The sequence below is a fragment of the Saccopteryx leptura genome, chromosome 1 (genome assembly GCF_036850995.1).
Source record: "Saccopteryx leptura isolate mSacLep1 chromosome 1, mSacLep1_pri_phased_curated, whole genome shotgun sequence".
Taxonomy (NCBI): domain Eukaryota; kingdom Metazoa; phylum Chordata; class Mammalia; order Chiroptera; family Emballonuridae; genus Saccopteryx; species Saccopteryx leptura.
Window position 1 is genome coordinate 58486696 of NC_089503.1, and position 17988 is coordinate 58504683.

Below are 17988 nucleotides of genomic sequence, written 5' to 3' on the forward strand. Positions count from 1 at the left end.
CATGTTGCGGTGACCCCAAACCAAAAAATAATTTTGGTGGCTACTTCATAACTGTAATTTTGTTACAGTTATGATTCGGAATGTAAATACCTGATATGCATTATGTATTTTCCGATTGCTTTGGGCAACCCCGCCGGGGTCGCGACCCACAGGTTGAGAACGCTGCCTTAACAAGTCTTCTCTGCCATCAGCCAAGACAAAGAGTTTGTAAAATTTTAATTGAGCCAGGCAACACCAAGGACAGAGCCATGTGGCCCTTCCTTCCTTCCTCCCTCCCTCCCTCCCTTCCTTTCTTTATTTTTAAATTGATTTGAGGGGGGGGAGGGAGAAAAAGAAACACCAATTTACTATTCCACTTATGTATGCATTCATTAGTTGGTTCTTGTATGTGCCCTGACCAAGGATTGAACCCACAACTATTGGGACAGTGCTCTAACCAACTGAGCTACCTGGCCAGGGCTGTGGCTTATCTTTACAGACTGGCTTCACTCATGTTATATTTCCCAGTGTTTCTTGGAAGCTGGCACCTATGCTGGTCTCTGGGGCCCCCAAAACAAAGCAGACCTTGTCCCAAATTCCTAACAAAATTAGAGAATGGAGGGAGTGTAGCTGACATTGACCCTGGGACTAGTCTTTTCTTCCCTATCTCCTGGCTCCCATTTCTTTGTTCTTTCTCAGGCCGCTGTGTTCTTGAGAGGCTGGGTGGCATAGTGGATTTACTGGACACTTTGGGCAAGGTCTTAATTTCTCTGGTTTCAGTTTTCCTGTAGGAAATTGTCACCTCTCTTTCTGGGCACAGATTTTATCATTATTCAGACTTGCATCCTAGTCCTGGCCCACCACTGACTCACTGTGTCTCCTTGGGCAAGTCACTAACCTTCTCTAAGCCTGTTTCCTCACTCTAAAATTAGGATACTATGACCTACCACACAGGGTAGTTGTAAGAGCAAATGAGATTCTATAGCAAAAGCACTTAGCTCAGTGGCTAGCACCTCCTGAGCAGCCTAGAAACTGTCACAGTGAAATAGCTCAGGAAAATAAGGTTCAGAGAGGAGAAGTGACCTGCCCAGGGTCACACAACAGGTAGAAGGTGAATTAGGACTGGAACTTGGGTTTACAGCTTTCCAGTTTCCTGTCTAGAACCTACTGAGATGACAGTGGTCACCCTGGGAGCTGTTGAGGGGATTAGGCTTGACAGCCCCTCAATCCCCACCTGCCCCTCTGCTGGTGGCCCCAAGGTAAACAGTCTGTTCTAGCCTCCCCTATAGGAATGTTAGGATTCTGGGACCAAAGCTGTGAACACGGGCTGTGGAGAGAGGGAAGCATGGGGGTGCAGGTCTGTGGGCAGGACTCCGGATTTCAAGTGACAGAATCCTAAGTCAAATGGACTGAGACAAAAGGGGACTTTATCAGCTCACACCACAAAAGCCTGAACCTGTGGTGGCGCAGTGGACAAAGCGTCGACCTGGAATGCTGAGGTTGCCGGTTCAAAACCCTTGGCTTGCCTGGTCAAGGCACATATGGGAGTTGATGCTTCCTGCTCCTCCCCCCCTTCTCTCTCTCTCTCTCTTCTCTAAAATGAATAAATAAAAAAATAAAAAAATAAAAAAAGTCCAGTGGCAGGTGAAGCTTCAGGTATAGCTGGAACAAGGCCCTCAGTGGGGTTCTCAGGAACTTGTATGTTTCCAACCCTCTACTCTGCCATTCCTTGGCTTTACTTTGGATAGTATCTGCAGTGCTTAAGAGAGTGCCTGGCACATAGTTCACCTGGTTTGAGCAGCTCCAGGCTCATTCCCTACCAGCTTTGCAAATCCAATGGAAAAATCTGTCTCCTTCCCAGTGTTCCAGCAAAAGCTCCAGAATTGACTCTGGGGCACCCAAGGAGGTTGCTCCTCCACCCCTGAGCCATTTATGGGGCCTGAGGAGCCCATTCTTCTCTGATTGGCAGGCCTAGGTCACAGGGCCACCCCCCCCCAGATCCTCAAGGAGAGAAGGAGGGGATCCCCCAAAGAAAAAGCAGCAGGTGGGGCCCTAATCATCAGAGGGGGTCTGGGAATTGGGTGGGAAGAAGCTACAGAGGAGCAGAACAATGACTGGCTGGACCTGGGCCATCTCTTCCCAGCAGACTGGAGCCTGGTTATCTGAGCGGAAGGGTGGGTCCTTAAGATACCAACAGAAGCTGTCAGTCAACTGCACTGCTTGCAACTAAATGGCTAGTTCTTTCTCGAAGAGAGATCCAAGTGGTACACATCCACAGGGAGAAAATTGAAATCCTGGGGTCCAGACAAGAAACAGAGATCCTCCCACACCAGCTCCAGGTGAAAGAGGGCTTATTGGATGATCTTGGGATCTCCTGGAGTCCTGGGTGGGAGGAATTGCAGTCCCAAGGGCATGGACTTGGGAAGCCAGGCACTGTGGGCTCTCCTTCTTCTGCTGCTGCTGCTTTCTGGGCCCTTTGCACACTCTCTTGAGCTCTCTCACAGTTCCTCAACCCCCCTAGGCCACCGTGACTTGCCAGCCCTGCACTCACCAGGGCATCGTGGTGTCTGACCTCATCTCATTTCCAGGAGAAAAGCTGTTGCTAACTTTGCCAAGCTGCAGCTTCCTCATCTGTGAAGTTGGGATGGTAACTGTGAAGAGCAAATGAGATAAAGCATGTAAAGCACGTTCGCATGTTACTTGGTGCATAGTCAATGCCCAATAAAAATGTCTGTCCAGCTTGACCAGGTGGTGGCACAGTGGATAGAGTGTCAGACTGGGATGCTGAGGACCCAGGATTGAAGCCCTGAGGTTGCCCTCTTGAGCATGGACTCATTTGGCTTGAGCATGGGATCATAGACACGACCCATGGTTGCTGGCTTGAAGCCCAAAGTCACTGGCTTGAGCCAAAGGTTGCTGCCTTAAGCAACGGATCACTGGCTCAGCTGTGTCCCTCCCTGCCCCATCACCGCCTCAGGTCAAGGCACATATGAGAAAGCAATCAATGAACAATTAAGGTGCCACAACTACGAGTCGATGCTTCTCATCTCTCTCCCTTCCTGGCTGTCTGTCCCTGTCCCTGTCTCTCCTCTCTCTTAAAAAAAAAAAAGTCCAGATGCTGTGAGCTCAGCAGTGGGGCAGCTGGGGCCTGGCACATAGGAGAGACTAAAGAGATTCAAGTTTCCTCTTTGCTCAGCCTGTACAAGCTGGAGAGAAACCAAAGGAAGCGGCTCCAATTCCCCAAAGCTACAGCTTCTCCTTCCTTGCACTGAAAATGGTTGTTTCGGTTCCAGCTTTAATTCCTGTTACAAAGGAGATGAGAAGGGGAAGTGGGAAAGAGAAGAGAAATGAGGTTTCCTGCCTTCTGTGTGCCCCCCTCCTGCCAGGTTTTACTGCTTTTGTGGCCAGCCTGATACCACAGCTGAGATCAAAACTCCTACAGAAGGGGTTGGCTCTGTCCCCTGCCCTCTGTCCTCGGGGTGCCAGAGAGGCACTGGCATCAGGAACCTGGACTCAGACTGGCCATCGGGGGGCTGGATGCTGCCCGGGTCAGGGATGAGTTGGTGAGTGGAGCACAGAAGACATAATGACCCTGTCAGGTAAGCGCCACGATTAGCTCTGGCCTGTGAGTTTAGCAGCAAGGGCACGGGATGCCAGTCCGTCACACAGAGACACAGGCGCATTGAGGGTAGGTAACTCGTGCTGGCTCATGCAGCAAGTTGGTGCTGGATCCCAGCCTGTCTGACTCCTCAAGGGAAGGAAGCTGAGAGTTGACCCCTGTCATCCTGTGCCCTTGCTGCTAACCTCTCAGGCCAGAGGCTAAGCAAGGGGGATTCCAGATGAGTTTCCCAGCAGGCAGGCAGGCCAAGGTGGGAAGGCCTCTTTCCACATTCAGCCTGGTCTGGGCTGGTTCCTGGCTGGCTGGAAGGCTGTGACTCAGGCTTCCAGCTCCTGCCTCTGGCTATCAGACCTCCTCATCCCTTCTAGATATGAGGTCCTTGGGGCCAAGGCAGGAGATGTGGGAGGCTGCTAAGTCATCTAAAGGGTATCCTGAGACCAGAGGATCCAGGCAACTCAAGGAGCGTCAACCCTTGTCACTTCTGCTTTATGTCTAAACTGAATTGCTTCTTCTCCTGGCATAAACTGACCCTGTGTATTATTGTTGGAATTGTAGAAAGGTTGTCCCCTCTATGGGGTGAGGGACTTCATTGTTTCTGCTGATGGTATACCTGGAGGAGAAATGGGTGGTGGATACCTGGTATCAGGGTGACACCCCCAGGGCCTCTACCTCAGAAGGACAGGGCTCAACACTGGCCCTGTCGTCCTGCCAATGTCCCCAGTGGCTCTTGTGAGCCACATTGACCAGGTGAGGGTCTGAGAACAGGGCTTGAGCTTATCTGGGAATGATAAGTAGGAGAAAGGCTGGAGAGCAGGTCAAGAGGAAAGGCTGTGAGAACCAGTCCTGACGTTATTCAGTGCCAGCCCCGGTGGGGAGGCCCCTGCCGTGTGCAGACCTGCGTGCAGCCCAGGTCTGAAGGTGAGGCTGGCTCTCCTGAACAGTCTGCTGGCGCCATCTCATGGCCATAGGCCTTCAACGCCGGGAATACACTCCCCCAGGAGTCCCCTGAACTTTGGGGGAATGTTGAAACAGTTCCCCCAAGTCATAGAGTCAGAAAGACTCTGTTGGAATGCCACCTGGCTGGGACCCCTTTGGGAAACGCACTGGCCCTTCCTCAGTCTTAGTTTCTTCATCTGTAAAATGGAGAGAAGAGTCTCTCCCTGCTCCTCCCCTCCTAGAACTGCAGAGAAAGCAGATGGCACAGAGGAGGCAGTTAAGAAATGACACTTGGTGCTGAGGGCCCAAAAAGTAGCGGAGACTGTGGAGGGCTGAAAGCGTCTACCATGGGGACATTTAGGTTGGGCCTGGAATGGATTCATGCAGCTAGCGAATGTTTATTGAGTACCTACTGTCAGTGGTGGGACTCAAGTAATTTAACAACCGGTTCTCTGCCCTAATGACTGTTTTAAGTACAAAAAATGATACAACAAAAGGTAGTTTATTATTTCATGCATTTAATGCTTAAATAAGAACACTAAAAGAGGTATACAAAACTAGATTATAAGAAAGTTTTAAAATATTAATAAAAAATATTAAATAATACCTGACAAAATTAAATGAAACTATTGTTTAAGATATTTCCATACTGCTTCTAGATTGGCATCCTCGCTTGCAATTTTTTCACCTATGGACAAAATGAACATTGCTAAGGTGCTTAGAAGACACTGTTGCACAGATGAACGTTAAAAATGAGTAAGGGCCCTGGCCGGTTGGCTCAGTGGTAGAGCGTTGGCCTGGCGTGCAGGAGTCCTGGGTACGATTCCTGGCCAGGGCACACAGGAGAAGCACACAGGCTTCTCCACCCTTCCCCCCTCCTTCCTCTCTGTCTCTCTCTTCCCCTCCCGCAGCCAAGGCTCCATTGGAGCAAAGATGGCCCCGGCGCTGAGGATGGCTCTATGGCCTCTGCCTCAAGTGCTAGAATGGCTCTGGATGCAACAGAGCAATGCCCCAGATGAGCGGAGCATTGCCCCTGGTGGGCATGCCGGGTGGATCCCGGTTGGGCGCATGCGGGAGTCTGTCTGACTGCCTCCCCGTTTCCAACTTCAGAAAAATACAAAAAATAATAATAATAATAATAAAGAAAAAATGAGTAAGGAGTGTAAATTTGTGATTTCCACATTGGGTGGCTTCCCAGGCACCCACCTTAGAGAGAACCATGATTACAAGTGCCATTTTAACAACTGGTTCATTGAACTCAACAAAAAATTAGGTATCGGTTCTGCTGAACCGGTGCGAACTGGCTGAATCCCACCACTGCTTACTGTGTCCCAGGGCACGTCGGAAACATGGTTTCATTTCGTTTAACTTTTACATCAACCTATGTGGTTAGTACCAACGATCATTCTCATTTCGCAGATGTAAAAGCTACAGGAAAGATAAGTAAGAGTTATTCAGAGAAGATGGGGTAGAGCATCCCAGGCAGAGGCAAGAGCTTGTGCATATGTGTAGGGGCTGGAAAGCCAGGTGGGGAAGGTTGAGGCTGGGCTGGGGAGCAGGGCAGTGGCACTTGGGCTCTGCATGGGGGTTTCAAGATGGGCCAGCCCCCTGAGGCCTCCGGTCTGAACTCCTCTTTGCACAACTCATCCCGTGGTCTGGCTACAATATTTAGTCTTTCTTTCTTTTCTTTCTTTCTTTCTTTCTTTCTTTCTTTCTTTCTTTCTTTCTTTCTTTCTTTCTTTTTTCTTTCTTTCTTTCTTTCTAGTGAGAGAGAGAGGGACAGACAGGCAGGAAGGAGAGAGATGAGAAGCATCAATTCTTTGTTGCAGCACCTTAGTTGTTCATTGATTGCTTTCTCCTATATGCCTTGACCTGGGGGACTCCAGCAGAGCCAGTGACCCCTTGCTCAAGTCAGCAACCTTGGGCCCAAACCAGCGACTATGGGGTCATGTCTATGATCCCATGCTCAAGCCAGTGACCCCACAGTCAAACTGGTGAGCCTATGCTCAAGCCAGCAACCTCAGGGCTTGAACCTGGGTCCTCTGCATCCCAGTATGACACTCTATCCACTGCGCCACCGCCTGGTTAGGCTAGTCTTCATTTCTTGCACAAGGTAGGCCTATTCCCCAACTCTGTGCCTCCTGCCTGGAATATCTCTTTACTTTTCAAAGTGCAAGTCCCCTTGACTCCCTAAGGCCCAGCAACAGACATGTCTTCTCCAGGAGCCCTTCTAGGTCACTCCCTCCTGGTTGTATCTATGACCCCTAACACCTGAGCTCTCTCCCCAAGTGGCAGGAACTGAGTCCCAAGCCCTGTCCTGAGCCTAACACCCCCATGAAACCCTTGGAGCTGCTCCCATTCTTGGGACATACAGTGGCCCAACCTGGTGGGGGTGACCACAGGAGTCCATCCTAGGAACCCAGCAGAGGGCTGGCAGCTGGACTGAAGACCAGGACTCCTTGCCCTTCTGGGTTCCAGCACAGCTCAAATCAGACCAGAAATCAATCCACGCTTTCAAGCAACACAAGCAACCTCCTAGCAGATCTGAATATGTAGTAGGTGCTCAATTCATGCACGACTGACCAAGTTTTTCCAACAGTTCAAACCTAAATTTTCTCAGTTTGGTTTAAAGTTTTGGCCCTGTTAGGCAGATAAAATGTATTATGCTCACTTCGTTAAAGATAACAGGAGGAGGCCGTTGCCCAGGTGATATTAATGTGTGTTGGGGATCATTGTAGCCTGGGGCTTGGTTTTGGGATTAAGCCTTTCCTACCCTTTTTTGATGTGAGGTGGTACAATCCAATCATGCCTCAGAGAAGTGACTTTGTATTAGAGACTTCCCTATTATGTATATTGGATTAAGGGTTTGGATTTCTACACTATAAAATAGGGTCGGAGCGGGAGCTTGGGCTCTTGGTTCCTGAGATTATCATTAGAAGAGAGAGCAGAGGAGAGCTGAGAAAGGCCACGTGGAGGAGGCCAGGAAAAGCAGCCAAGATGGCGGAGTGCTGAGTGAGATGCCAGTTTGTACAGAGTTTGTATTTGGGATAAGGAAGGAGATGGGGAACAGAGGTGAATAAGTCTGGTGAGCTAGAAACCTTTGATTCTAGGAAACTCGGATAAGTCAGTGGCTTTGTGAGCACTGAATGTGACTGGGTTTTGGAGCCCAGTGTGTATTTTTACTTGCCCGCCGGGTGCAAACTAGAATTAAAGACTATGGCCCATCAGTTTTTGGCTCCGCTGTTTCTTTACCGACTGTCCGAATCCAATGCGAACCTGCATGGGCCTGGCTGCTGTGATGGTAGCTCTGGCCCTGACTTCTGGCTTTACAGGCCCTAACTTGGTTCCTCAATTTGCTTGCCTGTAAAATGCATTTGGGGGTGAGGTCAGTGCTTACACCATACAGGGTACAAAGGGTTCTCCCTCCCTCTGGCAGTTCATCCTCACAACCTGCTGGTGGCCAGTATGACCACATTCTGCCAAGGAGGTCAGAGAGGGAAAGGGGCCTGTACAGAATCGCGAAGTGAGCAGGGGCCAAGGCAGAGTGAGAACCAGGAACCGGGGCCCACAGCTCTGAGTCCGTGCTCGGCAGTAAGAGCAGTTGGGGAGGGCGTGCTCAGGCAGGGAGAACTTCACTCAGGTGAGCTCTCGGAGACATCACCTCCATCCCCACAGCACAGACCTGTCTTTCCCAGTGAGCTCTGAGTCCACCACGGGGAAGGGGGCAGTCACTGCTATAAGGGGAAGCGTGGCACTATCTGATGGCACATAGTAGTTGCGCAATAAGTGCTTTTGGAGAAAAGGAAGAGAGCTAAAAAGGGAGGGAGAGGGTAGCTGATAATAGCCACATAGAGGTTTGGGCATATAATTGAATGAGCCACTGAATAAATGGAGAAAGGAGGGGTAGATGGAGGAGTGGGTGACTAGGAAGGTGGCTGTGGGTGTCACAGCTGAAGGAGGAGCCAGCTCTTTAATCACTAACCTGTCCATCTGACAGATGAAAAAGCCAAGAAGAGGCTGAAGAGAAAGGAAGCTGCTGGGTCTATGCGGCTGATCTTTGACAGGCAGCCTCTGGTCCCCCCACTCCCCTCCCTCTATTCCTTCATCACCCTCTTTCCTCTGCTGGGGTGGGGGAGGATTCCGGGAAGGAGAACTTTTCTCCGCCTCCTTGCTCCTCTAGGCCCAGTTTCCTCCAGGCCTTGGTGTTAGGGGTGTGAGGGCGGGGCTGGCCCCTGCAGGGGCTATTTCAGTCAGAGAGGGCCCTGCCAGGAAACAGAGGAAGCTTCCCGCCCCAGCAGAGGTGTTGCAAACTGGGCTGAGGTGGGGAGCCTCGTATCTGGCTTCCCCTCGCTCCAACATACTTGAGTCCAGCAAGGCGCTTCAGGGACAGGAGGCTGCATGTGAGTGTTGGTGCATCTGGGGACCACGGGCCATTGTGGAGTGGGGCTGGGACTGGATACAAGGGACTCTAACTTTGGGCAGGCAAACTGGGTTTGGTACTGACCTAAAGAAGGTCCACAGAGTTGGAGGTCCCAAAGGAAGGGACTCTACCCAGCTGGGGGATCAGAAAAGAAGCAAGATTGGACCTGTGGCTTGATGGACACTTGGAGTTTTGATGAACAGAGATGGGTTGAATGATACTTTGTGTGAAGAGAACAGTCAAGATGGGGAGGCTAGGCCCTGGCCGGTTGGCTCAGTGGTAGAGCGTCGGCCTGGCACGCGGAAGTCCCGGGTTCGATTCCTGGCCAGGGCACACAGGAGAGGCGCCCATCTGCTTCTCCACCCCTCCCCCTCTCCTTCCTCTCTGTCTCTCTCTTCCCCTCCCGCAGCGGAAGCTCCATTGGAGCAAAGATGGCCCAGGCGCTGGGGATGGCTCCTTGGCCTCTGCCCCAGGTGCTAGAGTGGCTCTGGTAGCGACAGAGCGACACCCCGGATGGGCAGAGCATTGCCCCCTGGTGGGCGTGCCGAGTGGATCCTGGTTGGGCGCATGCAGGAGTATGTCTGACTGCCTCCCCGTTTCCAGCTTCAGAAAAATATTAAAAAAAAAAAAAAAAAGGAGGGGGGGGGAGGCTGGAGCAGAAATCTGGATTTCTGGCAGTCTCGGTGTCTTGGGAACAGTGTGATGAGAAAGGGGCAGAGTGGAGGGACTTGGGGCACTTCAAATGAGGCTGGGAGGCTCAGCAGAAGCTTAACTGTCGGGACAGGGGTTTGAGCTTTTCCCCAAAGGACGGAGGGAGGCAGAGAAGGAGGTAGTCAGACCTATCTGTTAGGAAGCTCCCCACAGAGTAGCTGGAGCCCAGGAAAAGGCTGGGGTCTGAGATGGTCCAGGCCTCAGGGCCCAAGAGTGGGTGACAGATGTGAGAGCTGGAGGGAGGCAATGTCAGCTGCTGCCTGGAGGCAGGGCCCAAGTGAGCCCTCTATCAGAACCAGCCTCTGCCGGGAACTGGAAGAACAGCTCATCCCTCCTACGTCCTCAGAAGGCAGAGTGGATGTGGGTGCCAGGTGACAGCCAGGCCTGCCTTTGCTGGAGCAGACCTGAAGGTTTGCCCTGGATCCTCTCGCACACCCCTGCTTCCTGCCAAGAGGACCCATCTCACCAGGGGATGGGGGCAGAAAACGAGTCTCCAGTCACCTAAGTCAGAGCGCTCTCTCTGGGGCGACAAGCCTCTCTAAAGAGGGTTAAGGGGCACAGGACAGTTTCTTCCACTAACTTCCTCCTCCCTACCATGACCCTCGGCCCCAGCAGGCTACCCTCCTCTCATGCGTGCTCTACCTTCCTCCCCACCTGGAGAAACCCAAGGGTCCTTATACCCCTCCCCTCCCACAGAAACCCTCCTCAGCCATAGGGGTCTTCCTCCATCCCTCATCCTCCTCTGAAAATTCTCTTCCATCCTATGGCTCGCACTGGTCTCCTCCCTCAGACTAGCACATGTATAGGGTGGGGCAAAAGTAGATTTTACAGTTGTTAGTATGGAAAATAATATATTAATTAATAAAATACAAAAGTACACTGTGTTCATATAAGTAAATGTGTATATGTATTTTTATATCTCTTTCTATCTACATCTATATACCTACCATCATGCATCCATCAGGCAGTAAATACTCATTAAATGCCTAGCATGTAAAAACCAGAAAATGACCTGACTGGGTGGTGGTGCAGTGGATAGAGCATTGGACTGGGCTGCAGAGGACCCAGGTTCGAGACCCCGAGGTCGCCAGCTTGAGCGCGGGCTCATCTGGTTTGAGCAAAGGCTCACCAGCTTGGACCCAGGGTCGCTGGCTCGAGCAAGGGGTTACTCGGTCTGCTGCAGCCCCACCCACGGTCAAGGCACATATGAGAGAGCAATCAGTGAACAACTAAGGTGTCGCAACAAAAAACTAATAATTGATGCTTCTCATCTCTCTTTGTTCCTGTCTGTCTGTCCCTATATATCCCTCTCTCTGGCTCTCTCTCTGTCACTGTAAAAAATAAAAATAAAAATAAATAAAAATAAAAACCAATGCATGCCATTAACTGTAACAAAAAGAAATTAAAAATTGCATTTAAAAAAACCCAGAAAATGAATGCATGAATGAAAGAATGGCCTACACATTCCTGGCTACAGTGGGGGACTGCCTTGCTTCCTCCTTGGCCTCTCCCTTGTGCTGACTGTTCAGCTGGGCACCCAGGATTCTTCTAACTCATGGGATGAAGTCCCACAAAAAAACCTTTGGTAACTACAAGGTGATACAGTGTGTGGGATACAGACTAGAGAATCCAAACATCATTATTTTGCAATTGCTGACATCTGGGTAAAATCTATTTTTTAAAATTTATTTATTTATTTACTTTTTTAGATTTTATTTATTTATTTTTATTAGAGAGAGAGGGGAGAGAGAGAGAGGGAGAGATAGAGAGAGAACAGGGGGAGGAGCAGGAAGCATCAACTCCCATATGTGCCTTGACCAGGCAAGCCCAGGGTTTTGAACCGGCGACCTCAGCATTCCAGGTTGACGCTTTATCCACTGCGCCACCACAGGTCAGGCCTTTTTAAAATTATTTATTTGAGAGAGAGAGGAAAGGAGAGAGAGAAACATTAATTTGTTATTCCACTCATTTATGCATTCACTGGTTGATTCTTGTATGCGCTCTGATTAGGGATCACACCCGCAACCAGGGTGTATCCGGACAACACTCTAACAAACAGATACCCAGCCAGGGCTTGGTAAAATATTTTCATCAGAATCAAATTTTAAGTTGGAAGGTATTAGTGTGGGGAGTTATGTTTTGCTCTAATATAACTTTTTAAAATCTTGTAACTTTACTTAGCGAGTATATTCACATTAGGAATAGCTAACACATGCCCTGGGCCAAGCACTGAACTTCACAACAGCCCTATGAGGCAGGTACTATATTACCCCATTTTATAGGTGAGAAAACAGAGGCATGGAGGTTCAGTAATGAGCCTTAGGCCACACAACCAACATGTGGCAGAGCTGGGATTTGAACCTGGACATCTGGTCCAGAGCCCATCTACTCAGCTTTAACCCTCTATCACCCTCTGAGTGCATTTGCAGGACTTCATATTTTCCCTGGGGCTCAGTTTCTCCCATCTGTAAAACAGAGAAGGGGAGGATTTGACTCATTATCTTAACACATTGTTGACCGGCAATTTTACGCAGAAGTTATCTCATGTCACTGGCTATTTTTTCGTAATTGAATATGAAAGTGAAACAATCTAAATAAACTTCAGTATACTTTCTTTATACATAATGAATTTAAGTGAAATTTTGTACATATCTGCTACATATTATATATATTTTAGTAATTTTTTTGGTGTGGTATACTGTATAGCAATCACCTACGTGTAATGGTATGCAACATGTTTTGCAAATATATCTGGTTTTGCTGCACTTTCCTTTTGAAACACACACTCTACACGTTCTAGTTGGATTTTTTTTTATACCAGTGGCTATTTTTTCTAAAACGTGCTCTTTTAGTTGCCCTGAAAGCCTAAAGGATGAATCAATGTAAGGAGCTCTCTTAGAAGTACCAGAAGTGTTAGGTTCTGAGCTGCACTCATTTGAACCAGCAGACATCCATTCCCTAGCTACTTCAAGTAGAAATTTTTTGTATTTTATTTTGTCTATTGTAATTACAGTAAATTTTGAATGCATTGACTAAAGCGCAATTGATCAGAAAGAATGCTACTTTTTTAGACCACTTTATTCTTTTCAAAAGATACTGCTGTTTGCCAAATATTGGTCTGCTCGATGGACTCCTTTCATGTATTTGTTGTAGTCTAATATGCATGCAGGTTTAACTATATATTCTGTAGAATTCCTTTTTCGCTTTCCAGTTGTTTTCATAGAGGCAGCATGGATATTTGATATCATATTCACTAGTCTTTTATCTTTCCATGATATAAGAACAATGGGTCCTTTCCGTAAAAATGTCATTTCCCCTCTCTGAAGATTCTCTGACTTTTCTTTTAGTACTTTTGGCAAGCCACGGTTTTCTCTTATGGTACCACAGATTAGCGTTTCTTTTCTAATAATACTTCAGCTGTAGAAATGCTGTTGTAGTAACTATCTTGGTATACATGACGCCAAAAATCAAGATACGGCTCTAAGACAGATACTATAGTTTCTTGCAGCCTTTTGCCTTCACCTGAATAAATCTCGAAGTTGCAAATGTATTTACTCTCACTTTCACAAAGTATTCTCACTAAAATCCCATATTTTATTATTTGTGCCGGGTTATATGTTCTGAAGCTGATATGTTCTCTATATCAGTGGTCCCCAACCCTTGGGCCACAGACCGGTACCTGTCCGTGGGCCATTTGGTACCAATCTGCAGAGAAAGAATAAATAACTTACATTATTTCCATTTTATTTATATTTAAGTCTGAACGATGTTTTATTTTTTTAAAATGACCAGATTCCCTCTGTTACATCCGTCTCAGACTCACTCTTGACACTTGTCTCGTAAGTTTGACAATTATATTTAAAAATACCACAGTTTTTACACCGGTCACATAATTTTATTTTGTGCATTTATCTGTCCCACCCTAAAGGCCGGTCCGTGAAAATATTTTCTGACATTAAACTGATCCGTGGCCCAAAAAAGGTCGAGGACCACTGCTCTATATGGTATATTGCTTCATCTCGGGATAACTCTTGCTTAGGTACATACAAAGACTGAAATTTTGGAATAAAGTAATCCAAAAGAGGCCTGGTTTTATACAGTCTTCATTAGATGTATTTTGTGAACTATCACTAAGATGTAAAAATGTAAGAATTTGCTCGAACCTCATTCTGCTCATAGTTTTAGGAAATATTGGAGCTTCAACCAAAGGGTTCATTGACCAGTAATCCCTCCAATGTGATTTTTTCGTTTGTCCTATCAATACCAATAAACTGAGAAACTTCTTTAAATTGGTATTGGTAACATTCGTCCATGGTACAGTTTTAGTAGATTTTTTTGTAAAATTGTTCTATTTGGTGGTGGTATAAACTGGTTTGAGAAACAACTTAATCAAAAAAATCATAACAAAAAAGTAATTCCGTCACTTCCCTGATGCTCCCTGGATCAGTAAGGTCTGCGGTTACACCTGAAATATTTGAATAATCCTCCAAAGTTGGTGTAATATCATTTCAATCCACTCTTCTTCAAAATCACTTTCACTATCAGATCTTATTACATTTCTTTTTTTGTTGTTTTGGTGGTCTAATATCCGACTCATTACTGTCTTCCGAGAAACTATCAATTTCTACATCACTACAATTTATTTCATAGTCAATCAGATAAATTGTGTGCATATAATTCATTGAAAATTTCTTCACCTTCACGATCCGTCATGGTTGAAACTTTTGTAATACTATAATTGTGATAAAACCTAAATATCGCCTGACCAGGCAGTGGCGCAGTGGATAGAGCGTCGGACTGGGATGCAGAGGACCCAGGTTCGAAACCCCGAGGTCTCCAGCTTGAGCGTGGGCTCATCTGGTTTGAGCAAAAGCCCACCAGCTTGAAGCCAAGATCACTGGCTCTAGCAAGGGGTTACTCAGTCTGCTGAAGGCCCGCGGTCAAGGCACATATGAGAAAGCAATCAATGAACAACTAAGGTGTTGCAACACGCAATGAAAAACTAATAATTGATGCTTCTCATCTCTCTCTGGTCTTGTCTGTCTGTCCCTGTCTATCCCTCTCTCTGACTCACTCTCTGTTTCTGTAAAAAATAAAAATAAAAAAACCCCAACAAACCTAAATATCAAGAAAAGTCACTTTTTTTTTCTTTTCTTTCTTTTTTTTTTTTTTTTTTTTTTTTTTACAGAGACAGAGAGAGAGAGTCAGAGAGAGGGATAGATAAGGACAGACAAGAACAGAAAGATGAGAAGCATCAATCATTAGTTTTTCGTTGCGACACCTTAGTTGTTCATTGATTGCTTTCTCATATGTGCCTTGACCATGGGCTTTCAGCAGACTGAGTAACCCCTTGCTCAAGCCAGCGACCTTGGGTCCAAACTGGTGAGCTTTTGCTCAAGCCAGATGAGCCCGTGCTCAAGCTGGCGACCTCGGGGTCTCGAACCTGGGTCCTTCGCATCCCAGTCAGACGCTCTATCCACTGCGCCACCGCCTGGTCAGGCCACTTTTTTTAATAATAAACTGAACACGATGAAGAAAGATTTTTCAATATCCTTGATATTGTATGTTCAAACTACAAGCAGTTAGAAGATAGTCCAAGTTTAGACAGCTGGATACTGTGATAGTTTTTGTTGACCGTAGCTTTGATTTTGCGGTCTCACGCCTGGAGGAGTGGGAAGAAAAGGAGTCCGTATCAGAATATAGGAAGGTGTGCTGTTTTTCAAACTTCGACCCTCAGGGCGAAGAGTCACAAATACAATAATCCTATATTACTCTGAGTTTCAAAAATTGAAATAGCTAATGCAAGTGCAAACACGAGTTAACTCATGAGCGGTCAACAATGTGTTAATTAATAATGGCTTTGCCTTACAGGTCCACTGGAGTTAAGTGGTGAATTCACTCTAGACACCAGTAAATGTGGAATGCCAATTGGGAGGTAAGCATCAAGAAGTCAGACTTACCCCACCAGGGAACCCCTAAGGCATTTGTGCCACTGGCTCCCCCAAACCTCAGCCTGAAGAGATGAGTGGAGGGATAAGGTACAGGATAAAATAGCATGGCATGGAATTTATTAAGCATCTGCTCCATGTCAGGCCTATCATACATTTTACTGATGAGGACACAGGCCCAGAAAAGGAAAGTGACATGCCCTGGGTTGAACAGCATAGAACAGGGGTCCCCAAACTACGGCCTGCGGGCCAAATGCGGCCCCCTGAGGCCATTTATCCGCCCCCGCTGCACTTCCGGAAGGGGCACCTCTTTCATTGGTGGTCAGTGAGAGGAGCACATTGACCATCTCATTAGCCAAAAGCAGGCCCATAGTTGCCATTGAAATACTGGTCAGTTTCTTGATTTAAATTTACTTGTTTTTTATTTTAAATATTGTATTTGTTCCCGTTTTGTTTTTTTACTTTAAAATAAGATATGTGCAGTGTGCATAGGGATTTGTTCATAGTTTTTTTTTATAGTCCAGCCCTCCAACGGTCTGAGGGACAGTGAACTGGCCCCCTGTGTAAAAAGTTTGGGGACCCCTGGCACAGAAGAAGGGAAGCCATGACTTGAACCAGGCCTACCTCATTCTGTGAAGCTGGCATGGAGCCTCTACATAGTATAGCCTATGTCCATGGGCTATACTAAGCTGCCTCCTCTGAGTCAGGTGATTGGGCGTGGGCTCCTGCTCCAGCTCAGACTCGGCTTTACTTCTATTTCACTGAGTAAAATTAAGTAGTGACTGCCTCCCCATTGTCTCTGAATTTCCCTCCCTGTAAAAGTAAGTTGATGTGGTTGCTCTCTCCGCCATTTGCCTTCAGGGAAGCTGTTTCTACTATAGCCACGAGAGGGCGCTGTGGCTTCAGTGCTCTGCCAGACCAGCTTTTTTTTTTTTTTTTTTTTTTTTTTTTTTTTTTTTAAATAAATTTTTATTAATGGTAATGGGATGACATTAATAAATCAGGGTACATATATTCAAAGAAAACATGTCTAGGTTATTTTGTCATTAAATTATGTTGCATACCCCTCGCCCAAAGTCAGATTGTCCTTCGCCACCCTCTATCTAGTTCTCTGTGCCCCTCCCCCTCCCCCTAACTCTCCCCCTGTCTTTCCTCCCCCCACCCCTGGTAACCACCACACTCTTGTCCATGTCTCTTAGTCTCATTTTTATGTTCCACCAATGTATGGAATCATGTAGTTCTTGTTTTTTTCTGATTTACTTATTTCACTCCTTATAATGTTATCAAGATCCCACCATTTTGCTGTAAATGATCTGATGTCATCGTTTCTTATGGCTGAGTAGTATTCCATAGTGTATATGTGCCACATCTTCTTTATCCAGTCTTCTATTGAAGGGCTTTTTGGTTGTTTCCATGTCTTGGCCACTGTGAACAGTGCTGCAATGAACATGGGGCTACATGTGTCTTCACGTATCAATGTTTCTGAGTTTTGGGGGTATATACCCAGTAGAGGGATTGCTGGGTCATAAGGTAGTTCTATTTGCAGTTTTTTGAGGAACCACCATACTTTCCTCCATAATGGTTGTACTACCTTACAGTCCCACCAACAGTGAATGAGGGTTCCTTTTTCTCCACAGCCTCTCCAACATTTGCTATTACCCGTCTTGTTGATTATAGCTAATCTAACAGGTGTGAGGTGGTATCTCATTGTAGTTTTGATTTGCATTTCCCTAATAACTAATGAAGCAGCTTTTGTATCTTTAAGTCAGCTGGAAGGAGGCTTAGGGACCTCCTGAATCCCTCCTTTCCTCGTTTTACAGATAAGAAACTACGGCCAGAAGAAGGACCATGGCTTTGGAAGGTGGAGTCCTTGGTCAGCTCATGGTGTGTGGACATTGTGTTTAGTTGATTCATTAAGAGTGACCGTGGCCCTCTGTACCCTGGGCCTGAGGCTGGGCTGTCACACATAGAGAGGCACTGGACCTAGCGCTTCTCTTCAGGAGGTTCTGATCTGTGAAGAGACAGGGGGCAGCCCCCTCTCCCCCATGACCACATCTCCAAACTCCAGGGTGCCTGGGGAAGCCCCATATAACATGATTTAGCAGGCGTCCCCAAACTACACCCTGGGCCACATGCGGCCCCCTGAGGCCATTTATCCGCACCCCCCCCCCTGCACTTCCGGAAGGGGCACCTCTTTCATTGGTGGTCAGTGAGAGGAGCACTGTATGTGGCGGCCCTCCAATGGTCTGAGGGACAGTGAACTGGCCCCCTGTGTAAAAAGTTTGGGGACCCCTGATTAGAGCCTCTAACCTCATAACATTCTGAGAGGTAGGTGCAACATTCCCCCATTTTTCAGGTGGGAAAGCTGAGACTCA

The 17988-nt window shown here is 47.2% G+C and overlaps 1 protein-coding gene across 12 annotated transcripts in view; it reads left to right on the forward strand.

Moving 5' to 3' along the window:
- P2RY6 (pyrimidinergic receptor P2Y6) overlaps nucleotides 1-17988 on the forward strand; it is a 57080-nt gene that overhangs the window by 33740 nt on the left and 5352 nt on the right. For 5 of the 12 annotated variants that reach the window (XM_066368212.1, XM_066368242.1, XM_066368222.1 and 2 more), the window contains one exon: nucleotides 15537-15600. In XM_066368212.1, the coding sequence (XP_066224309.1) occupies nucleotides 15537-15600 (64 nt within the window). Of the gene's footprint in view, nucleotides 1-3462; nucleotides 3579-8817; nucleotides 8935-15536; nucleotides 15601-17433; nucleotides 17498-17988 lie in introns of those variants that run through there. The other 7 variants (XM_066368269.1, XM_066368279.1, XM_066368298.1 and 4 more) reach the window with 5 other exon arrangements.